Here is a 25,191-nt window from a genome sequence, read left to right on the forward strand (position 1 = left end):
CTGACTTTGGCTCAGGTGATGATCTCACAGTTGTGTGGGTTTGAGCCCCATATTGGGCTCTCTGCTGACAGCTCAGAGCCTGGAGCCTGCTTTGGATTCTGTCTCTCTCTCTCTTTCTCTCTCTCTCTCTCTCTCTCTCTCTCTCTGCCCCTTCCCTGCTTGTGCTCTGTCTCTGTCTCTCAAAAATAAATAGATGTTTAAAAAATTTTTTTAAAAAGATAAAATGACAGATTAAATATTTCCAAGGGTTAAGAATGTGGAGTGGCAGGTGGGGTGGGATGGGGGAGATGTGGGAGGGAGCTGTATGGTTACAGAAGGGCAATATGAGGAATCCTTATAGTGTTGGAACCATTTAGTATCTTGACTATGGTGATAGATGCACGAATCTACACAGGTGACAAAATTATATAGAACTTACACGTGCACACGCACACACACACACACGCATGAGTATAAGTAAAACTGGAAATCTGAATAATATTGACTTAATCAACATCAGTGTTCTAGTTATGATATTTCACTGTTGTTTTGAAAAATGTTACCATTTGGGGAACTTGGTCAAAGTATACAAGGAATCACTCTATAATTTCTTATAACTGCATGTGAATCTATTTCAACTAAAATTTAAATTATTAAAAAAAAAACCAGGTTCAAGGAGGCAAGAAGACATGACAGCTAACTGCGGTGTTGGGTTCTGGATTGGATCTTGGAACAGAAGAAGGACATTATTGGAGACATGCAGAAGTCAGCAGTTAGAATGATTAGAAACAGACTTTGAAATAATTGATAGCTTTAAGAATCTAAATGACAAGATCAACAATTTCAGCAAAGAATTAGAAAATATAAAAAAGAATTAACAGGGTGCCTGGATGGCTCAGTTGGTTAAATATCTGACCCTTGATTTCTGCTCAGGTCATGATCTCATGGTTGTGAGCCACTCTTCGGGTATGGAGCCAGCTTAGGATTCTCTCTCTCCCCCACTTGGTGTCCTTGCCGTGTTCACGAGTGCATTCTCTCTCTTTCTCTGTCTCTGTCTCTCTTTCTCTCTCAAGAAGAAAATATTGGGGCGCCTGGGTGGCTCAGTCGGTTAAGCGTCCGACTTCAGCCAGGTCACGATCTCGCGGTCCGTGAGTTCGAGCCCCGCGTCAGGCTCTGGGCTGATGGCTCAGAGCCTGGAGCCTGCTTCCGATTCTGTGTCTCCCTCTCTCTCTGCCCCTCCCCCGTTCATACTCTGTCTCTCTCTGTCTCAAAAATAAATAAAATGTTAAAAAAAAAAAAGAAGAAAATATTAACAGAAACTGGAGATACAGTAACTGATTTTAGGAACTTTAGATAGAGATGAAGAGAGAATCAATGAACTGTAAGAATAAGAATATGTCTAAGAATATGTTGGGAAAACACCTGGACAGAAGCACAGAGAGGCAAAGGGATAAAAAATACTCTGTCATTTGTGAGCTTGCTTGTGCTGTGCTCTCTCTTTCTCTCTCACACATACACACAGTGGTTTTCTGTGAACCATTTGAGAATAAGATATATCTGTCTCGTGGCCCTTGGCCCTTTAAATTGAAGTACTATTTAGGGGCACCTGGGTGGCTCAGTCGGTTGAGCATCTGACTCTTGGTTTCGACTCAGGTCCTGATCTCGCAGTTTGTGAGTTCTAGCCCCATGTCCAGCTCTGCGCTGACAGTGTGGAGCCTGTTTGGGATGCTTTCCCCACCCCCTCTGCCCCTCTCCCGTGTGTGCATGCTCTCTCTCAAAAATAAACTTAAAAATTTTTCAAAAATAGTGTGTATTTTCTAAGAATAGTGATAGTTTTAAGAGACTTAAGGTACTGTTTTCACCTTCAGTAAATTTAATACTGATATAATACCTTTAATATATTGTTTGTACTGAATTTTATCAATTGACCTGATAATGTCCTTTATATTTTTTGCTTCCCCCACCTCCAGTACCAGATCCAGTGTAGGGTTGGGTATTGCATCATATCTTTATGTCTCTTTAGCCTACTTTAATCTCGAATATGGGTCAGCAAATCTTTTCTGTAAAGGACCAGATAGTAAATATTTTCTGCTTTGTGTCTGTATAGTTACTCACTTCTGCTCTTGTAACATGAACATTGACAATAAGCAAAAGGGCATGGCTGTGTTCCAACAACATTTATTTACATGAACAGTTAGGCAGGATTTGGCCTACGGACTATAGTTTGCTGATTCCTGATCTACAACATTTCTACTGCCTTTCTTATTTATTTATTTATATTTATTTTTAATGATATTGACATCCTTTCATGAATACATCCTCCCTCTTTTAATCCAGTTTCCTATTTTGCTTTTGCTTCGTGTTTCCTCCTGGTTAGATTCAAGTTATGCATCCTTGGTCAGAATACTGTGTAAGTGAGGGGATATCCCTTCTCAGTATATCACATTTGGAGGCAGGTGATGCCTGTGTCTTCCTTATTTTTTATATTAATTTTGTTCTCCTGTTTGAGGTATTATCTTTTTTTTCCCCACTATCTACTCACTGTTTTATTTCCTTCTTGCAACCAGTAAGCAGTATGGGGGGAAACACTTTAAAACCATGCATATATTCTGCTCCTCATTAAGTTTTCCTCCTGCTTTTTTAACATCCATTGATGCCAAAAAATATTTTAATACTCCTCTCTCTGATTAATAGAACAAAGATTTTAAAACACTTCTCTTGGGGTGCCTGGGTGGCTCAGTTGGTTGAGCGTCCAGCTTCGGCTCAGGTCATGATCTCGCAGTTCAAGAGTTTGAGCCTCAAGTCGCGCTGTGTGCTAACAGCTCAGAGCCTGGAGCCTGCTTCAGATTCTGTGTCTCCCTCTCTGTCTGACCTTTCCCTGCTCATGCTCTCTCTGTCTCTCTCTGTCTCTCTCTCAAAAATAAACAAAAACATTTAAAAAATTAAAACACTTTTAATTGACATATGGAGAATACTACACCATATAGTTACTGTGCTCTTCAAAATATTCATGAAGTAAAAAGGAAATCACCCTGGGAATTTGAAATTTTGAACTCAATGTTAATGAGAGTATTATATGTCAGAAGATGGGATACAACTAATGCAATGCTGAGAATGAAAGTTAGGGCTTTTAATGCATGCATTAAAAAAGAAAGATTGAAAATCAGTGATCTGTTTTCAACTCAAGAATATGGAAGAACTGCAAAATATATTAAAAGTCATTAGAGTAGAGAAGACAAAATTGACTGGTGCCTGTTTGGCTCAGCCAGTGGAGCGTGTGACTCTTGATCTCAGGGTTGTGAGTCTGAGCCCCAGTTGGTTGTAGAGATTACTTAAAAAAATAAAATCTAGAACAAAAGAAAAAAGAAAAAGACAAGACAAAACTGGTAAGTTGCTGGAGAGATTGATAAAGAGAAAAAGAAAACAAATTACTGATGTCAATAATGATAAAGAGGGTATCACTATAGATTCTAGATACATTGGAAAAATCATAGGAGGATATTACTAATAAGTTTATTCTGATAAATTTGAAAAAATCCGATGAAATGGCAAACTCTAGTAAAACCAACTTGCTTAAAAGAAAACTTCAGGCTCAGATGTCTTTACCAGTGAATTCTTCCAAACTTTTACAGGAGAAATAGCACTAATCTTATACAGACACTTCTGCATAAGGAAATAGGTAAAATTTCTTTCTTGTTTTTATACAGCCAGCATAATTTTGTTATCAAAACCTGACAAAGAAAAAGCAGGTCAGTCTAACCAACATATAAAAAAATTTAAACAAGATATTTGCAAGTTGTATCCAGCAAAATGTCAGAAGAATCATGACCAAGTTGGGTTTATTTGAGAAACTCAAGGTCAATTTAATATTTGAAAATCAATATCATTCACAGCATTAATTGAATAAGGGAAAAAAGGCAAATGATCATTAGATACACAGTTTTGGTGTTTTTTTTTGAAAAAGTAGAACTCAATACTAATGTTAAAAATCTTTAGCAAACTAGGGATACAAAAGTACTTCCTTAATCTGGTATTAAGAAAGGGTTTTGCAAAGAACTTAGGGTAAATATCACACTGGTGAAATACTGAAAGCTTTTCCCTGAGATTGAGAACAGAACAAGGATACTTACCATCACCAATATTTTTCCATATCATAATGGAGATCTTAACTAATTGTAATAAGGCTAGAAAAATAATAAAGTCATAAATATTGGAAAAGAAAAAATGAAATAGTCTTTTTTTTAAATGTTTTTATTTATTTTTGAGACAGAGACAGAGTATGAGCAGGGGAGGGGCAGAGAGAGAGGGAGACACAGAATCCTAAGCTGGCTGCAGGCTCTGAGCTATCAGCACAGAGCCCGACGTGGGGCTCGAACCCACGGACTGTGAGATCATGACCTGAGCCGAAGTCGTACGCTTAACCGACTGAGCCACCCAGGTGCCCCTATTTTTTTTTTTAACAGCAGATATGCTTGTATTAGTCATAGTTTTTGCCTGGGATAATCAGAATGGTATTACCATATCACAGAAATGAAAATTTCATTGTTAAAAACATATAGAAGTGGTATTTAAAGTTTTGGGCCAGTATGAGATCAATATGACTTCCATCAGAGAAGCAGATTGAGGTTGGAGCCCTGAGGCATTCCTACAACTAGAGATTGGGACAAGCCAGGTGAATTTAGCAGAGGGGATTGAGAAGAAGTTGTCTGTGAATTGAGAGTGGAGGGTTTTGGAAACCAAGTGAAGAAAGTGTTTTAAGAAAGAGGGAGGCATCAGCTATTTCAAATGCTTATATAACTTAACAAAAGGATTTGGTAGTGGGGGAGTGGGGTAGGGGGGGTGGCTGAGGAGGTTAGGGTTAAAGCCTAGCTGGAATGTGTTAAGAAATTAGTAGGTGAGAGTGTTGTCAGTGAGAGTGGATAATTCTCAAGACTTTTGCTGTAAAAGTGAACAAAGAAGTGGCAGCAACGTGAGAGGAACATGAGATAAAGGGAGGGTTGGTTTTTTTTTTTTTTTTTTAGTTTATTTTTAAGAGAGAGAGTGAGATAGCACATGCGCAAGTAGGAAAGGGGCAAGGGGGAGGGGGACAGAGGATCTGAAGTGGGCTCTGCACTGACAGCAGAGAACCCGATGTGGGGCTTGAACTCACAAACCATGAAATCATGAGATCATGACCCAAGCCGAAGGCAGATGCTCAACCACCTGAGCCACCCAGGCACCCCAAGGGAGTTTGTTTTTTAGGAAGGGAATACGACAGCTCATCTTCTGCTGGTCCAGTAGAGAGAAGTGCGGGGTAGGGGTTGGAATTAGGTTTGTTCTGCTGGTGCCCTGATTGAGTAGAATTTGAGGATTGTAGGCCCAGGTAGAAAATTTAACCTTAGATGGATTTAGATAGTTCATCCATTATAACTGGAAGGCAAAGTACATGCATTTAGTAATTGGAAGAAAATATAGTTCTCTCCTAATTTCTTTCTTTTATTATTATTCACTTAGTGCCGTTAGGACGCCAGGCACATTTCTAGGCACTGGAATTAGTGAACAGAACAGACAAAAATCTTCACTGTCATGAAATTTACATTCCACTGGGGAAAAATAGATATGAAACGAATAAGTAAAGCAATTCACTGATCATCCACTGAAATTGAAGAGGGGGAAGAGGGTTTGGAAAGTTGAAAGAAAATAAGGTATAAAAGAGAATTGACCAGAAAAATGGAAGGATTGTTGTCGTGCAGTGCTGAGAATCTACTTGAGATGTGTGTTTATAAATGTGAAGTAAGACCAGTCAGCACAATGTTGTGTCTCTAGTTTTATCCGGCTATTTGGTTGCATATACTAAGTAAGCAGAGTTGGGTTTAGCCAGGTTTAGGGTTTGCCATATGTGTAATTTCAGCTTGCTAAGATGCCACTGAGTGTAAAATGCACTCTTACCTCATGTACTACTAAGAAAGAAAAAAAAGCACTTCCTTTAAATTGTGACATGCCGTTGATTTTACAGTGCATCCTGGTTTCTGGACTATTAGGAAAAATTTGTTCATTTCAGAATTGGTGAAATTAGTAACTGGGATGGTTTTTACTTGAAAGCAACAGAAAATCCAAACTTAAATGGACTTTAGCTATGAAGAGGAGCCAAGGGGGATATGAGGAACATGGCAGCCTGTATGAGACTTGTTTCCTTGGCTCTCCCAACTGCAAGCACTCTGCTTTTCTTGAGCCAGCTTGCTGTGGGGGCCTACAGGAAACTTACAGGATCTGGGATCTGTTGTGATCCTTCCAGACAGAGAGAACTGATGTATGACTGGGCCAGTGTAGCAGGGGGCATGGATGATGAAGCAGCAGATCCTGGAAAGTGTGATGTTGCACTCATGGAGTACAGTAGGTGTTCCTGACCTCCACAAGGTCAATATATTGCTAAATGGATGGGCAGAATCTTACCTGTGCTTGAGACCAGGGGGAGTTGGGAGACCTGGGAGCAGAGAAGATTCATACTTAGATGGGATGGGAGTGTAAGATGGTACACCCACTTAGGAAACGTTTTGGCAGTTTCTTTAAATTTAACTATATATCTATTATTTGATCTAGCGACTTCACTTTTATGTATTTATTCAAGAGGAATGTCCACACATGCCCACACAAAGGCTTGTACACAGTATTCTTAGCATCTTTATTCATAAGAGCCTCTAACTACATAATCCAAGCGTCCGTCAACAGGAGAATGAATAAACAGGTTGTGGTATATTCATGCAGTAGAATACTACTCAGCAATAGGAAGGAGCAAATTGCGGATACACACAATACTGAGAAAACATTTTGCTGATCAAAAGAAGCGAGGCACCAGAGTGTCTCTGTATGACTTTATTAAATTAGGTTGTAGAAAACTGGTCTATAGTGATGGAAATAAGATCAGTATTGGGAGGGATTACCTGCAAAGTGTGTGAAGGAACTTTCCAGAGTAACAAGACCTGTTTTATGTGTCGTTTGGGAGGGTTCCCCACGTGTGTACATTTGTCAAAACCTAACAGATAGTACATTTAAGGTGCCATTTATTGTATATGAATTACTCCTCACTAAGATTGATTTAAATTTTTGGTTGGAAGAAATCAAATCAGTATAGCAGTCATACGTCGTACTGTATGTGAATAGATTATATTATGACAGTAAAACTGTCAGGTTAAGAAACAAAACCTAACCATATCCTGTTTAGAAGAAAGAGACTTGAAAATTTGGTAAGGAAATATGAAAAACAGAGTTGGATAAAGAGCTATGGCCCAGGAAAACAACAAAAAAATCGGTTGTCAGTAGACAAGGTGGAATGTGAACATCAAACTATATAAGTGGGTTATTATCATGATAAAAGAGACAATTTATGAAGATCTAATAGTTATGGAGCTTATATGGCTAAATAGCTAAATACATAAAGCAAAAATAATGTGGCAAATGTGTCATGGTATGTATGGGATTTTGATATACTTTTCTCAGAATTAGATCTTGTAGGTAACAGGTAAGAATATAAAGGGTTTGAATAGTGAATTCAATAAACTAAATTACACATACATAGTAGTTTACATTTCCTACAATAGATTATCTTTTTTTTTTAATTTTTTTTTAACGTTTATTTATTTTTGAGACACAGAGAGACAGAGCATGAATGGGGGAGGGTCACAGAGAGAGGGAGACACAGAATCTGAAACAGGCTCCAGGCTCTGAGCGGTCAGCACAGAGCCCGACGCGGGTCTCGAACCCACGGACCGTGAGATCATGACCTGAGCCGAAGTCGGACGCTTAACCGACCGAGCCACCCAGGCGCCCCAATCTTTTTTTTTTTTTTAATTTTTAACGTCCAAGGAACTTTGGTCAGAGTTTATCAATGTCCAACATACTTGACCACAAAGAAAATCTTAACAGGTGAGAAAAGTTGAGGGTTTTTTTTATAGGCCACATTGCCTGGTAATAATACAAATAAAGTAGAAATAATTGTAAGCTGACTTCTTTGAAACCCGCCTCCTTTGGAGGGTTCCCCTATTTTCCCTGTATTTGTTTCTACCACATAATCACCCTCAGCGTATTCTTGAGTTGGAAAGTTGGTAGAAGCAGCGAGTTAATTCTTTATATTTCTGGTTTTGTATTGTTGAAAAGCCTTTGTTTCAATCCAGTGTCTTTGTGCTACTGCCAGTGAAGTGAGCACAGGCAGTACTGGTATCTGTCTACACCTGGATTGCCAACGAGAATGTAAAACTTGACCTGAAAGTTTAGTTGATATTCCTAGCCTTCCCCTTTCAAGTCTCTCTAAATTTTCAGTAACCATTTGTTAGCCATTCACTAGAACATAGGGAATTTTAAGTTAAAAGAATTTATTTATTTATTTATTTATTACAAATGTAACTTCATTTTGTTTGATTTTTTTAATGTTTATTTGTTTTTGAGAGAGTGCAAGACAGAGTGCCAGCGGGGGAGGGGCAGAGGGAGAGGGAGCCACAGAATCCGAAGCAGGCTCTAGGCTCCAAACTGTCAGCACAGAGCCTGACGCGGGGCTCGAACTCACAAACTCTGAGATCATGACCTGAGCTGAAGTCAGATGTTTAATGGATTGAGCCACCCAGGTACCCCTATTTATTTATTTATTTTTTAAAAAATGTTTATTTATTTTGAGAGGGAGAGTGCACGTGAGCGAGGAAGAGGCAGAGAGAAAGAATCCTAAGCAGGTTCCATGCTGTCAGCGTAGAGCCTGACGCAGGGCTTGAATTCACAAACCATGAAATCATGAGCTGAGCCGAGATCAAGAGTTGGGTGCTTAACTGACCGAGCCGCCCAGCTGCCCCTCAAGTTAAAAATTTAAAAATAACAAGAATACAGAGAGGATGTGGAAAATAGCATATTCTCACGTATTGCTGATGCAAATGTGAGTTGTTACAGCCTTTTGAAAATTGGCAGCTTATTTAACAATTAAAATTCATATTCCTTTGGCCCAGTAATCCTCCTCCTAAGATTCTATTCTTAGAAATTAAAGCACAAGTAAGGCCATATGTATAGGGATATTTATTGCAGCAATGTGCATAATGCCAACTGACTGAAAACAAAATGAATGTTAGTAGGAGAAAGGCAGGAAAAAAACCACTACCTCCATAGGTTAGAATATGCTTCACAAAAAGTGAATTAGACTAATACCTGTTTAGTCGGAGAGACTCTCACAAAGTTTTGTTGGGTTAGAAAAGGAAGATGCAGAAAAGTTTGTATAATATGTATAGCCAAAAATTAAGAGAACTGTGCATATATCATGGGCTCATGAATATAAAGAAAAATAGTTAAGAATGCTTACTAGGTGGTTAAATATTTATCTTAATGTGGTGTGGGTGGGGGTATACTTGGGGAGAAAAGTTACAAAAGGTGAATCGTCGTTTAGTTGACAGCTTGTCTGTGATCATAACTATGCATTGTCTGTAAAATTATGTAAATGCTAGATTTAAAAATACTGAGTAGATATTTAAAATAAAAATGACCTATTTCTTTTCTAAAAGTGATGCTGATTTGCAAATACCTGAGCATGTCTATGTGCAGTCCAGAGCAACCCTTAGGAGCAAAACAAGCATAGTAGAAAGCCAGAAAACATTGTGAGCTAGAAGGGCCTAAACTATGTCCACACATACATATACAATAAACCAGTAACCAGTGGGAAGTTTATTTGTCCATAAACTGGGAGTGGTCTCTGTGGTTGGTTGATGCTGCGTTCATGGACCTTTGCATTCCTTTGGTTGGTCATCCTTGGTATTGGCTTCCTGTTCAGCCTTGTAGCATAATGGCTGCATTACTGAGATTTGTGTTTGGGGCACAAATTGGTTATAACAGTGTGAGAGGAAGGTGCAGAGAGCAGAATTGGGCAAAGGAAGAAGTTGAACTTCAGTGTAGGCCTGACAAAGGGGAGCTCAGAAGCAAGGGCTGTCAGAGTTGTTTTTTGTTGGATTGCTCCAGACTTTCCACCCTTTGTGGTATGGACCACCCTGGGCAGGGTGTGACCTGGGGCAAGGCAGCTCCTGAAGGAACTGTAAGAGCCGTAAAAACTGTTGACCAGGCTGTTAGTCCTTCCTCAGAAGGGAGATTATGTGGCAAATCTCCCTGTCTACCACACTGTCTTTGTTAATGAAAAAATACTTCCTGGAAGGCCTCCATCAAGACTTCCCCTGACATTTAAGTATTTGATTATGTGCTGTGACAGAAACTTAGTAATGACCCTTCGTCTCCTTTCTCCACTTCTCTAATGAAGGAAATCCCGATTTTTCACTGAATACATGGTCATTTGGAATAGTGGCTGCATTTCTCAGCCTCCCTCTACATTTAGATATGTCACTAAGTTTTGGCTGATGGGATATAAGTTGAATTGTCTTGTTTGACTTAGAAGGAGTGAATGTGCACTTTGTTTTCCTCCTTCCTGCTGGGTAGAATGTGGGAATAAAAGCTGGAGTTTGAGCAGCCATCTTGGATTATGAGGTGGAAGCCACATGTTGAGGATGACAAAGCAACTAGATAGAAGAACATTAGGTCCCTCATGATTATGGGAATCCTTTTGTGTTCTCTGTATTTCTTACCTTTGGACTTTATTATCTTGGTTAAGCCATTACTATTTTTGTTTTTCTGCCAGTTGTGTTAGGTTTCTAATCAATTATTGTCAGGGGGCATAGGAAACCATGAGTGGCTCAGACTAATCTTTTTGGGTTAGAATGGATGTTGGGAGTAAGACATGGATGGAGATACCAGTATCCAGGTGAGTACAGCAGAGGGAGAGAAGGGCAAAAGTCCAAGAAGGATTTGAAGGTGATGATAATTGTGATGGACCATGGAATCTTAAGTGGGAAAGTCGAATGTGTGTGTGGTGGGTGATGAGCATGAAGAGTGATAGTTCAGTGGATTGGAGGTCCCCATGGGGATGATGACTCACTGGAAAGGGAGAACTAGGCTAAATGAACTTGAGAGAGAAGAGATGGTGGCCAGAATGTAGGATGCCTAAAATGCAGATTTTGGTGTTCATGCTTTTACAGGAAATGGCAGGACCCAGAGGAGTGGGTGACTAATATGGGTGGAAAAAAAGACTGTTAATGGTGAAGTTAAGAAATGGAAAAACTGGGTTCTGATTAGAACATCTTATATGTTGATGTAGTTGAATGAACTAGATGCTAATGTCAGTGGGCAAGAAGGAATAACTGGGATGTCAGTAGATAAGTCAGAATGTAAGGGAGTAAGACCCAGAGGAGAGCATCTGTTTCAGACAGGCTGACATTGGTGATGGAAGATGGACAAAAGATGATCTGGAAACAGCAGTGTGGAAGGAAATAGCATCCTTCTTAAATTTCGAAAGTTCTATATAGGAAAAGATACCAGACACAAAATATAAAGAAAAAAGTAAACTGAGAAAATGTATTTATAGTACATTTTACATGCAGATGGGAGCTCTTTAATATAAAAAGAGCTCCTAAACATTAATTTGAAAAAGACAACTTGGTAGCAAAGTGGGCAAAGAATATGGAATTTTAGTTCAGAGAGGAGGAAATACAAATGACCAAAACATATGAGAAGACACTTAAGCATCAAGGTATGTACCAGCCAAAACATTAATGAGATATCAGTATATGCCTATCATATAGTCAAGACCTAAAAATATCAAACTTCAGACTTGGCACGAGTGTGGGAAGACAGGTGCTGACGGTCACTGCTCGTGGGACGTGGTGGATTGCCTTCAGAAGTGGCAGCCAAATGGCTGTGATGGGTCCGTTGTGTATTGTGGCTTGATGTGCTTGCCTGTCACAGTTCTGCTTTCCACGGTGTTATTGTATTAAATACCCTTTAGTCGTAACTATAACTGTGTGATCTTTTTAAAAACCAGCTCATATTTATAAGTAAGTTCTTGTAGCCATTTTCATGGTAGCCATTTTCAAAGTATGATTTTCCTATCTCAGCTAGAAAGATTTAGATACGCTTTTTTTTTTCAATTCCTGTTGGTTTTAATGTATTTGTACCCCCCTTTCTTAAGTTTATGGAAATTATTTTTTTCATCTAGGTTAGTATAATCTGACTATAACTACCCAGTCATTTTCTTCTGGTTATAGTGTGCATTAATGTACTTACTATGCTTAACTTGCATTATTTGAGAATTAAGAAAGATTAGTATGTGAAACTTGGATGGACTTACATTTTTGTTTTTTGTTTTCTGTTTGTTTGTTTGTTTTCTGCATTACAGACTAACTGGATCTTCTGGGTTTGTAACAGATGGACCTGGAAATTATAAATATAAAACAAAATGTACATGGCTCATTGAAGGACAGTAAGTAGTAATGGCTGGTTTAAATTTTTTTTTTTTTTTAGAGCTCAGTGTGGTTTTTTTTACAAGTAAAATTAACAACCTGTAGCATAGAGTACTTAAAATATTTTTTATTTGATAACTTTTCATTTGACAAGTGAATATGATTTTATTAACCTTCATTGTGAATTTGAAAACAATTTTTGTTTTCAGTTTTTGTTTTGTGTTGATTTAAAGCTGTGAATGAATTGTACACACCAGACGTTTGTATATTTTCAGTTATCATACTTAGAACTGTTGAATATTTTAAATGATTTATACCATTAGAAAATTATAATATATCATTTTTCTAAGTACTTATTTTTATTGTGGGCAGGAAAAGAAAAATAGCTTCTTCTCTGGGCCTCCTGTGCCCCTCCAGCTCTTGCCGCCTTCTCTCCATGGCACATCTTTAAAGCAGTGTTTCTCAAACTTTTTGGTCTCAGGACCCCTTTATACTCTTAAATTTTGAAAATTCCAAATAACTCTTGTTTGTGTGGGTTATATCTGTGTTTATTATATTATATATAAAAACTAAGGAAATTCCTTATTAACTCATTTAAAAGCAGTAATAAACCTACTACATGTTAGCACAAAATGGCATATTTTTATGAAAAAGCAAACCCTATATTTAAAAAAACATCAGTGAGAAGAATGGTATCGTGTTACATTTTTGTCAAATCACTTCTCTGTCTGGCTCAGTAGAAGATAGGTGGATTATCATATTTTCTTCTGCATTCAGTTTGTTAGAATATGTTATTGTGGTTGAAGCATGTGAAGAAAATTAGGCTTTACTTGAATGTGTAGTAGGAAAAGGAAGGATATCTGAATAACATTTTTAAATAATTTTGGGTGGTCTTCTTTGACACTGCATCAAAGCTTGACAAGTGCTAATTTCTTAAACGTAAATTGCAGTGTGGAATCTAAAACATTATTAATGAACTTTTGGAATTTAAATTAAAATCTTTTGAGTTTTCTTATACTTTTGAATGGCTCTTTAAGCCTTGCATGGTTTTGTAACAGGCTATATGGGTTATTTAGAAAATAATGGTTCCCTGAACTATTCAGATCTTCCTAATTTTGATATATTTCATGATACCATATGAAAAAAATCACACTGGTTAATGTCACCATTTTTTTTAATTTTTATTTTTTTAACGTTTATTTATTTTTGAGACAGAGAGAGACAGAGCATGAACGGGAGAGGGTCAGAGAGAGGGAGACACAGAATCTGAAACAGGCTCCAGGCTCTGAGCCGTCAGCCTAGAGCCCGACGCGGGGCTCGAACTCACGGACCGTGAGATCGTGACCTGAGCTGCAGTTGGACGCTTAACCGACTGAGCCACCCAGGCGCCCCGGTTAATGTCACCATTTAATCTCATCAGAAAATTTTAAGCATTGGGAAGTTTTATCTGGGTGGCAGAGACAGATTTTCCAAAACTAATTATTGCTTTGAAAGCCTGTATTTTATCTTTGGCAACAAATACTGCCAGTTGTTTTCTTTGAAGTGACAGACCTGCTTTGTTCATTTTTAAGGAAGTATCTACCAGATATCCAAGTCTGAGTAACCATAGTTTGTCAGTTGTCCTTTCAAGTAAAAATGATAAGTAGTGTTCGAGAAAAAAGCGATAGGTTCAGCTCAGCACTCAAACAATTGCAAAAGCGATTTTCCTGGAGCCCGCAGTACTTTGTTAGACAGCAGAAGTGCTTTATGCACACTTCCCAGCCTGTCAGGCAGAATATTCAAAAGATGTGTATTCGTGAGCCACAGTTTAATAAAATTAGCAGTTTTTACCACTTCATAAAGATACTCTTAAATGAAACTCCTTTTTCCTTGTGAACGTGTAGTATTAAAGAGTAACAGCGATTACTGGTACCGTTTGGTGCCTCTGCCCTGCTCTGTTCTCAGGTACCGGCGGTTTCACCCACCACTGCTCTTGCACCATCAGTAAATGCCAACGGGTCCCAAGGCCTCTGGCATTGTGAGGACCCCACTTTGAGAATGGCTGCTTTAAGGAGTTGTTTGCTCTTGCCCTTTCTGTCAGTTTATTTCTATCTGAGGTCTTTCTCCAGCATCCCTCCCAGTGTGCCCTTGGTGGTGGTTCCTCCCGAGCCTAAGCAAAAAAGTTTAACTCCTTCCTTTCTTATCTCCATATTCAGCCTGCCACTAAGTTCTGTCTGTTCTCCCTCTAGAGTGTCCTCCCAATTCATTTACGATCTCCCTTTCATCTTCATCTCTACAATTGTTGTAAGACCCCAGCCATCCTCTGTTTTCTGGACCACGGTGGTAGCCTTGAAATTGGCCTCCCGGTTTTTGCCGTTGCCCCTTGCCCACCTCTCGCTTCTTGTCTCCTGTGGTGTCCTCTGTTTGCTCTGTTTCAGACACGATGATTTTCTTCACGTTGCCTAGACACATCAATCCCTTTCTCACTAAGACTTTAAGACTGTGCTCTTCCCTCTGCCTGAAACATTGTTCCCCAGCTTTTTTCACATGGCTTATCTCTTGTCATTCTCATCTCTTCCACAGCTTTCTGGGGTAACTCCCTGCCACCTGTTGGACACATCACATTCCTTTCATTTCTTCATGGTAGTTATCATCAGCTGAGTTAACTTGCTTATGTACTTAATTGTTTGCTTAGAGATGTTAGGTAGACACGTGTGGGGTAGAGGGAAGGCCTAGACTGGAGACATATAATTAGACATCACCAGGGTATAAATGGTGCTGATTTTACCAAGAGATTTTTGAGTGGAGTGTTTGGGTGGAAGCCAGGTTTGAGAACAAAGTGGGTGAGTAGGATGTGAGGAAACAGAAAGCAAAGTCTTGTGTGGAGGTTCACTCTCTTCAGAGGAGAGAGGAGGGGTAGGTTGGGTAATGGCTAGAAGGAGAGTTGAAATTTGAAGTTTTTATGTTTTGTTGTTTTTTTTTGTAAAATGTGTGAGACTTAAGGACATTTAAATATGGATGTGGGAAGTTCCAGATGAGAGGGAGATGTGAAATGTTTAAGAGATGGAAGGAGGAATAGACAGGTGTATCTGTTTTGAAAAATGGGGAGTAGAGAGATTTTTGAGTGCTGAGCTTAAGCAAGGAGGTGAGACTGAGTGGTTTGAAATAGTAATTGGGAGTTAGTAGCAATTGTGGGGAAGGAGAGAGAGAATTAGTAGTAGGACTGACTGCTGGCAGAAGTAAAGTGCCAATTTGAAGTTGGTGAGCTGTGACCAGTCCTGGAACCAGCCTATCCAGTGTTGTGACTACCTCCAGCACAGCTTAGTTTTCTTTGCATTTAATTTGAATCAAAGGAGATCACTGGTTTCCTCTAGACCGGGGCTTTGCCAGGTAGCTCCATGAAAAGGCAGAAGGGTAGGCAAGTTTAGAGAATTGGCAATTGTGTGTGTGAAATGATGTAGTGTGAAATCTTAAGTTGAATAGGAAAGGAAGTGCAGAAATGAAACCGCTAACTGGTTGGTTCACAGGCTGTTAAAGAACAGCCACTGTATGGGCTGTAGGGCCTGAAGAGGCATAGACCTGTCTGCCTTGTTTACCGTTGCATGATTAGTGGTCTCGCACATAGTAAGTACGAAGAAAAGTAAATCTTTGACAGATAAAGGAATGTTGTTTATATACTATTAATTTCTTCTCTCCGTGTAAATTTATCTTTAAAAATCTATGTCTATTTTCTTCTCAAATGTCTGGTAGTTATGCTGATTATTATAAATTACTCTTTTTTTGTTCTTTTCAGGCCAAATAGAATAATGAGACTTCGTTTTAATCATTTTGCTACAGAGTGTAGTTGGGATCATTTATACGTTTACGATGGAGACTCAATTTACGCACCACTAGTTGCTGCCTTTAGGTAAGCTCTGTCATATAAGTACTAGTTAATCATTATCTGATTTCTGAATTCACACTTACCTCCTAGATTGCAAACTTTTATTGCTCATCACTTTTATTATCACTTACTTACCACCTTTATTTCATGGCGAGAGTGCTAGTTCTGGAGTCCTCTGTCACTTGTGTGCTAGGCCTAACTTGGTTTCCTGTAGATACTAGGTAAGTTTCTGGGCAGAGGACTGGACCTCTCATTTCGGTTTCCTGATGTATCAAATTGTGGTAGTACTATCAAGTTTACTTACTTCTTGTGGTGGTGGTGAAGTTTACATTTAAAAAATGTTTTGTGAGTAATATATTGGATATTGTTTTTGTGAAAAATTTAAATCAGGACCCACATTCACCTTGACCCTTGTGTTCCTCATTGCATAGGCCTTCAGGAGTTATTTGTTGAATCCAGATATAGTTTGTGTGTGTGTGTGTGTGTGTGTGTGTGTGTGTGTGTGTGTGTGTGTGTATTTATGTATATGCATTAATATGGGTGAAGGAAGCTTTTTGGAAAAATACACAGAAAATGAACAGTAGTTACCTGTGGAAAATGAGGAAAACACCAATTTTGTGTTGTGATTTTTTAAACAATTATATTCCTTATTAGGAAACGCTTAACACTAAATACATGGGGTATTCTGAATTGTTTCGGCATTTTATTTTTTATTAACTGTAAGTAGCTGTGTTGTTTATTATATTTTTGACTGCATGGGAATTCAAAACCGTTCTATTTTTCTTCCTTTTACTCAATAGACGATTTATGAACTATATTTTTCAAAACTGCACATCCCCTTAGAGAGCCATAGCTGTCAGTTTTTCATCTGCAGCTGACTTTCTGGATTTCTTTCTCTGACTTTAAAAAGAAATCAGTTCGACAAATATTTTTTGTATTCCTCACATGGGGCTGGTGTAGTTGATGTTTCCCGTCAGCGAGGAGGTAACAGAGAGTAAAGAGTACACAAGAAGCCAGAGAGCTCAGGAGATCAGGGGACTAATGTGCCCTTGTATTTCTCCATTCCCTTGGGCTTAGAATTCTCCCCAGCATGTCTTTGAACTGAGCACCGAGGTTATTTTCTGGGTTTCAAAGGTCCACTCTGGAGCCAAAGAGCAGAGTATATAGGCCATGCTAAGCAGTAAAATGTCATTGTCCAAGCGTTGGGTGCACTTATCTTTATGCCAGAGTTTGAAGCGTACCTTAGGTTATAGCAAGGCACCCCAAACTTCAACACAAGTAAGGAAACTGTCTCTGTTACGCTGTTATCATGATAGTACTTGGGGTTCACTTGACACTGAGTTCATGAGTCAGAATTCATGGAGTCCCTATTATGTGCCAGGCACTGTGCATCAGCTTGCCAGTAGCCCTTGGGGGAGCATCAGCCAAGCAGGTGTGCATAACCCTGTGGCTCACCTGGATTGTGTGTCTGGTGAGCCGACACGTGAAGCAGCAACAGCAACAAAACAAGCAGGAGGCTGTAATTTTTCTAGTCAGTGACTTCTTTTTAAATTATTATTTATTTTTTATTTTATTTATTTAATTTGAGAGAGGGAGCATGAGCAGGGGGCAGGGGGAGAGAGAGAGAGAGGGAGAGAGAATCTTAAGCAGGCTCCATGCTTAGCATAGAGCTCAACACAGGGCTCGATCTCATGACCCTGGGGTCATGACCTAAGCCAAAACCCAGTCAGAGGCTCAACCGACTGAGCCAGCTGGGCATCCCTAAATCGGTGACTTCTGAGAGAAGCCAAAGTATATGCACAGATTAATAGAAGGATTTTTATGTGTCTCTAAAAAAGCTGGTTAATTGATAATATACATTAATCCATTGGTTATTTTAAAATTTAAACTGACAACATAGTGTGAATTCTCTAAGATGTTAGTGAAAAAAATGTGTGTTTAAAAATCAAAATTTACCTGAAACACAAAACTCCTAAAAGCACCGATGTGCAGAACACCTTGAAAACAACTGTTGAAGCCATGAGGGTGCTGTCACAAGGTGGAGGCTGAGGGGTGCTGCTGGGCCAGGGGAGTTCTGGAGAGGGGAATGAAACCGGTGGTGATGTGCAGGCATCCCAGAGTGTTGAGAGCCTGCTGGCAGACAGCCCAGCTAATAAGAAAAGAACCACATGGGATTCAGAAACTGGGGACTGTTTATCCCAGTTCTGCCCCAGTCTCTGTATGAACCTGAACAGGTCATTTAAGTGCTCTTGTACTCGGCTTCTGCCCAAAGTGCTGGCGTCGTACCGTGTTTTCTCTGAGTATGTTGCAAACTACAAAGTTTAATTTGATTCTGAGCTGGTTGATCACATTTATCTTTTACATATGGAATTTCTGAATAAAATTTGTTTATCAGAACAAAATTTGGTCATCAAACAGAGTTCCATTAGCAGACAAATCTGAGAACCGCTGGACCAAGACTCTTGCAGCTGTACCACATCTTGATTTTGTGGTGTGTTCAGTTCAACAAATGTATAAACGTAGCACCTTTGTGGAGCAACTCTTCTGCTGGGATCTGTTGGTAGGAGATGCAGAGGTGGTAGTGGTGATGGAACAGGGAGAGTAGTTTTCCTTTCTGAGAACATCCTTCAACAGAACATTATTCCTTTTAAAGTTTTTTGTGTGTATGTGTTAATTCTTTTTTGGTGGGGGAGTGACATTGATAAGGCAGTTGTTTAGACTGTGATGAAGGGCTGTCAGAGGAGCCATGTGATGGCGTCGTCAGACCATGGTGCAGAGAGTAGTCAAAGGCAGGCACCTCTCAGGGTCTCGGACCTTCCTTTACCAGGCGGAAGTACAGACTCTGCCTCGCCCCACCACCGGGCTCTGACCCCTGACTTTAAAAATCTGGCTTACCTTCCAATCTCCCAGCCTTTGAAGAGCGTCTGGTCTTGCAAGGAGACCTAGGACTGCTAGTAAACTTGGGTAGTGTAGTTGGTGAAGTCAGGGTGTGCCCCAGGTTTGTTCACAGAGCCCATGTCTGCCTGGCACCGTGATAATGAATATCTTTGAATAGCAATTTTCAAAAATGGTTCTGAACAGTGGTACTCTGTGTTTAAAATAAAGGTTATATAGAACCCCAGGGCAGGCAGTTCTTGATTTGCTCAAGTTGAAAAACTGGCTGCAACCTAAGCTGTGCTTGTGTGTATTTATCTACCTGGGGGCAGGAGGTGGGGGGGGGGGGTGTGGGAAGCAGCTCGGGGTGACAGTTGAATGGCATGCCTGCAGCATCACTTTCTCACCCACGCACTTTCCATTGCTTTGCATGCTGGGTTGAGGCTGCATTTGTATTCATTTACCCTGTAAAAGTTTATTTTTGTCATAAACCAGTTGTTTTATTTTCACACCGGGAGAAAGTAGCACATTCTAAAGCTGTCATAATGTCAGGTTTTCAAATATAAAGAAGCAAATGCCCAAGTCTCTCTGACAGTGGGGAAGCTGACCCCCTTTCTCCAGCATCATGGTCATCTAACATAGGTGGCCCTCGCACCCCTTCTGTGACTCTGTTCTTTCTCCCTCCACCCTTTCTACCGTTCGTCCTGCACACTTAAATGTCCCCACCATATAAATAATAGATATCGTTAGCCATCATTTACTGAATACCTATTAATGTGAGGCAGTCAGTGTTTAAGCACTTCATGTGCTGTAATAGTTTGATTCTTATTGTATCACTGCCGGGTGGATAGGATTTCTCTCCATGTGCACTTAGGACACTGAGGTTCCCAGATGTCTATGACATGCCCAGTGATGTGGAGTGAGAATTGGCATTCCCTCTGGTCCTAAAGCTCATGCTAGGATAAGAGTGCTGGGTTTTCCACATGTGACTAAAGCCCCGAGTCATCCTGGGCCAGTATTTCTTATGGGAAGATTGCTTTCAGCATATCTGTTTCTATATCGCCCTCTTATAAGTACTTCCCCACTTAGCATTTCAAGGGATTCTGGTACATAAAACTGATGAAAGCAAATGTCACCTTTTCCAAGATGCCTTCCCTAACTGCCCTTTCTAAAGTAGCACCTTTTTTTCAGAATCTTTATTTTTGAGAGAGAGAGAGAAACAGAGAGAGGGAGACACAGAATCTGAAACAGGCTCCAGGCTCTGAGCTGTCAGCACAGAGCCTGATGCAGGGCTTGAACTCATGAACCATGATTTCATGACCTGAACCAAAGCTGGATGCTTAAATGACCCAGGTGCCCCCCCCCCTCCCCTTTTAAGTTTATTTCTTTATCTTGACAGAGAGAGAGAGAGAGAGAGCGCGAGAGAGAGCGAGCCTGTGCATGCATGCGTGAGCAGGGAAGGGGCATAGAGAGAAGGAAATAGAAAATCCCATGCAGGCTCCACACTGCCAGCACAGAGCCCACTGTGGGGCTTGAACTCACGAGTCATGAGATCATGACCTGAGCCGAAACCAAGAGTTGGACGCTTAACCAGCTGAGCCACCCAGGTGCCCCCCCCCCACCTTTTTTTTTTTAAAGAGAGAACAGGAGGGGCAGAGGGAGAGAGGGAGGATCTTAAGGAGGCTCCATGCCCAGAGTGGGCCTTGAAATCATGACCCTGGGATCATGACTTGAGCTGAAATCAAGAATTGGACACTGAACTGACTGAGCCACCCAGGTGCCCCAGTGCCTTTGTTCTTGCACTGTTTTTTTCTTTTTATAGCATTTATCTCTGCTTGGTGTTACATATACACGCCTGTGTGTGGGGGTGGGGGATATTTCTGGCCTTATTTGTTGTTTCTCTAATGTGAACTCCATGAGAGCAGAGGCTTCTTCACTGTTGTGTTCTGGTACATAGAACAGTGTCTCACATGCGGTATCAGTGAATATTTGTGAGTTGAATACACAATGCAGAATGCTTCACTGTTTTGTAAACCCTGGAGTACCTACACAGTCCTAGAGTTTGTAGAATTCAGTCTAGATATTCTTATTGAATGAAAATCCTGGCTCCTCTTCCTAATTTCCCGCTTCTCTATTCTTCCATTTCATTATTTTTATATGCACTTACCTAAATATGTGTAAATGTACACATATACTAGGTCCGTTGTTTTGCATCTTGTTTTTTTCCCTACTTATCAGAATGCCTTGATGAGTTCCTTGTTAGTTCTGCAGAACTACCGGTATGGAATGATTGATGCACCTAACTCTCTGCAGATGAGCATTTAGGAGGTTTTCTTCTTCTTTAAAAAAAATTTCTTGGGGGGTGCCTGGGTGGCTCAGTTGGTTGAGCATCCCGACTTCGGCTCAGGTCATGATCTTGCAGTCCGTGAGTTCCAGCCCTGCACCGGGCTCTGGGCTGACCACTCAGAGCCTGGAGCCTGTTTCTGATTCTGTGTCTCCCCCTCTTTCTGTCCTTCTCCTGCTCATGCTCTGTCTCTCTCACTCTCAAAAATGAATAAATGTTAAAAAAAAATTAAAAAAATTTTTTTTTTGTATTTAGGTCATCACTATACTCCATGTAGGGCTTGAACGCATGACCCTGAGATCAGGAGTCACATGCTGTATTGACCGAGCCAGCCAGGGCACCCCTAGGTGGTTTCCAATGTATTGCCATTCTGAATAGTGCTGCAGTGAGGGTGTATATTAGTCTTTGTGTACACGAGCAAGTGTTAGTTCTACAAAGAACTTAGAATTGCTAGGTCACAGTGAATGACCATTTAAGATTGTCATAGGCCCTTGAGGGAATAGTTTACATGGTATGTGCTTTGGGAAAGCAAGGAGGCTAGTGCAGCTGGGGTTGAGTGACTGAAGGGAAGAGAGTAGTAATGAGATGTTTGTTCATTGTGTGGGGTTGTGTGTGTGAAGCAGATTGCATAGGGCCTGGTAAGGATTAAGGTTTTCACTGAATGAGGTGTTGGTGGTGGTTGTGGTGGTGATAGTGAGTTGGTTATTGGGCAAAAGATGTGAGCATATGAAGAAATGCAAAAGGCAAGTAAACACAGGAAGAATGATTAACCTCAGGAATATAAAAGAAACTCAAAACCACAATATAAAAAAGTCACTTTTCACTTACCAGGTTAGCAAGGCTAATATAGGACTGGTACTTCTTCTTCTTGGCAGGTGAGGTAGGATGGACCTTTTTATTCTTTATTGATGAGACTTCAGATTGGTATATGGCTTCTGGAAAGCATATGGATCAAGAGCCTTAAAGCCATCATTTAGACCCTTTGATTTGATAGTTTTTAACACTCTCCAGACACCCAGCAAATACTATTGTGTGCTGGAATCCAAATGAGAGAGGAAATGCTTCTGGTGTATTACTTGTAAAATAGAATATAGGCTGTGATAATGGTATCAGGCAAAAAAAAGTACATCAGAATACTAACAGAGTTAAGATTGTGGGTGTTTAGCCAATTTATTTATTTATATTTTTACTTTTCATACTTTTCAGTAGTATATATTTGGCATTCATCAACTCATAAAGTTTGTTAGTTTCTGTAATTTTGAAGGTTTACTCAGTCTTTCAAAGAACCATTACAAACAGTTTTGTATACATAAAAAAAGAATAGGGTGATTGATTTCAAATCTCATTAGAAATATAACCCAGGATAAAGGCAAGCCTAGGAAAGATTCAGATCTGTCCCGCTGAGGATTCAGAACTGGATCCAGAACTAACAGGGTGGCACTATGCATTTATCACAGGAATTTGCCCCTTTTCCTGGAAGTGTTTTTTGTTTGTTTGTTTTTAATTATAAGGATGAATTCCAGTTTTGAATTTGTATGCCGCCATGTGACATGCCTGTTGAGTACGCTTCCCTTTATAAGAAATGTGTTTCCATTTCAGTGGCCTCATCGTTCCTGAGAGAGACGGCAACGAGACTGTCCCCGAGGTTGTTGCCACATCAGGTTATGCCCTGCTGCATTTTTTTAGTGATGCTGCTTATAATTTGACTGGATTTAATATCACTTACAAGTAAGATATTTAAGTCTAATCTTTGTGATTTTATGAAGAAACTTTACTCTTTGTTTTAACAATAATAATGACTAACATAGTTGAGGGCTGACAGTGTGCCAGGCATTGCACTAAGCAGTTTGCATGGATTTTCTCATTTAAAGTTCCTTCAAAAACTCATGAGGTATGGGCACTGTTTGTTCACTTGTTCTGTAATTGAGGAAACTGGTGGGAAATGGTAAAATACATTGTCAGAGTGGTGGGACCACAATTTCATCCCAGCTGTAACTGCCTTTGAGCTTCTCCTGGAAGAGAGGGGCATTTTTCTGCTAATGGATAAAAGCATTGGGTTTTTTTTGCTGAGTGCAATTTAACAACTATTATTCATTTTCACGTACTCGGGTTGGCCCATTGATGAGAACTTCGTTGAGGTTACAAAGGAAATGCAGACAACAGACTTAGGCAGCTTTGGGAATTTGTTGTGATAGGAAAGAGGCTAACTTTTGGCCTTTCTTTTTTTCCTCTTAAGAAATGTTTATTTTCATAAGTGGTTAAATTCATAAAGCACCCTAAGCAAAGGGTTTGTGCTGAAGAGCTTCTGTGGCCCACACAGCCTAAGATACTATTTGGGTTTTCGCCAACTCCTGGCAGAGGCAGTAAGCTCCATGTATAACCGTTATGCTGGATTCTACTTCTGCCCATATTCTCAGGCTCTCCATATTCTCGTAGGCCTATTTAGAGCCAGCTCTACCTTGTTTGACATGGTGATTTAGCTTTTCAGGTGCCCGGGGTTGGTGACTTGGCAGCCTGGGCAGCGTATCACAGTACTAGCAAGGTGATTTTTAGTGACCCAGGCAGGCATGAAGGCTAGGTTGAGGGGAAAGACTGATGAGTCTGGTTGGGTACAAGTGAGATGTGTAAGCAGGACATTGATATTCAGATCTAGGGCCCAGAAGAGCTGCCAGAGCTGGGGATGTCATCTGGGAGTCACTGGCACGCGGACAGTGACTCACTGGCTTATGGGCCCAAGTGCACAGTGAGGAGAGGGGCAGTAGAAGCAGCTAAGGGAAAGAGGAATGCCAATGCGCTGTTTGTCACAGAAGCTCCGAAAAGAAAGTTTCAAGGAGGGAACTGACAGCTAGGAGATTGGGTAAGCAGAGGGGGCCCTAGGTGACCCTAGCTGAGGAGGGTAAGGTCAGAGACCTGGTGGGGGCACAGTTCACAGTGGAAGGTTAGAAAGCCATGGCACTGAGTGGGACACTCAGCTCTAAAGGGGAGGGGAGAGGTTTAGGCCAGAGCTTTGCTTTGCTTTTCTTTTTTTTAAGTATTTATTTAAGTAATCTCTACATCCAGCGTGGGGATCAAACTCACAACCCCAGATCAAGAGTCAGGTGTTCTTCTGACTGAGCCAGCCAGGCATCTCCTTAGGCCAGGGCTTTTCAAACTGCACATGGCACTGAGATCTCCTGGAGGGCTTGTTAAGACGCAGATTCCTGAACCCTATCCAGAAACCGTAGTTCAACAGAGCTGGGGCCTGAGAATCCAAATTTCTGATAAGTTCCTGGGTGATGCTGCTGCTGCCTACCCATGGTCCACACTCTGAGTAGTATTGCTCTAGCCATTCAACTAGGCCTTGTTCTGGGTTCCCTGTAGGTCCTTAGGCACAGTCTTAGCTCTTGCAAGCCCCCTCATAATAGCAGCCTTGAGGGAGAAGAGAAACTCCAGGGAGGGAGCACCCCTGGAGGGGGCACAATTCAAGCACCGCTTGACATTGGAAACCCTTTGCCCTATCACTGGAGAGTTCTAGCTCTGTGACCAAGAAACGCATGTTATTCTTACCCTGATTGGTTAAGGGAGCCTTGATCTCTCCTGGAGACCAGAATTAGTATTTATTTGTTAAGTGAAGGAAGGTTGAGGTTATCCTAAATTTTAATAGCTTCTTGGTTCCAAGATCTCTGTTCTTTAAAAAGGAGTCCTAAACCATTTTAGGGGTTCCAGACCCTTTGAAAAGCCAAATAAAACGATGATCTTTATTCCCAGAAGAATGCCTAGAAACACATACATAAAACATTGTTATTCTTTTTACAGGCATCCTCAAGTTGCACTGAATCCTAGCTTTGGTCTGACCGTAGCTGGGG

At 40.4% G+C, this 25,191-nt stretch overlaps 1 protein-coding gene across 7 annotated transcripts in view; it reads left to right on the forward strand.

Annotated features, from left to right (window-relative positions):
- Positions 1-25,191, forward strand: part of ATRN (attractin) — a 168,261-nt gene that overhangs the window by 24,216 nt on the left and 118,854 nt on the right. For all 7 annotated transcript variants that reach the window (XM_047851704.1, XM_047851706.1, XM_047851707.1 and 4 more), the window contains exons 2-4: positions 12,203-12,286; positions 16,039-16,152; positions 22,946-23,074. In XM_047851704.1, the coding sequence (XP_047707660.1) occupies positions 12,203-12,286; positions 16,039-16,152; positions 22,946-23,074 (327 nt within the window). The remainder of the gene's footprint in view (positions 1-12,202; positions 12,287-16,038; positions 16,153-22,945; positions 23,075-25,191) is intronic.

This window comes from Prionailurus viverrinus, chromosome A3, assembly GCF_022837055.1.
Source record: "Prionailurus viverrinus isolate Anna chromosome A3, UM_Priviv_1.0, whole genome shotgun sequence".
Classification (NCBI taxonomy): Eukaryota; Metazoa; Chordata; class Mammalia; order Carnivora; family Felidae; genus Prionailurus; species Prionailurus viverrinus.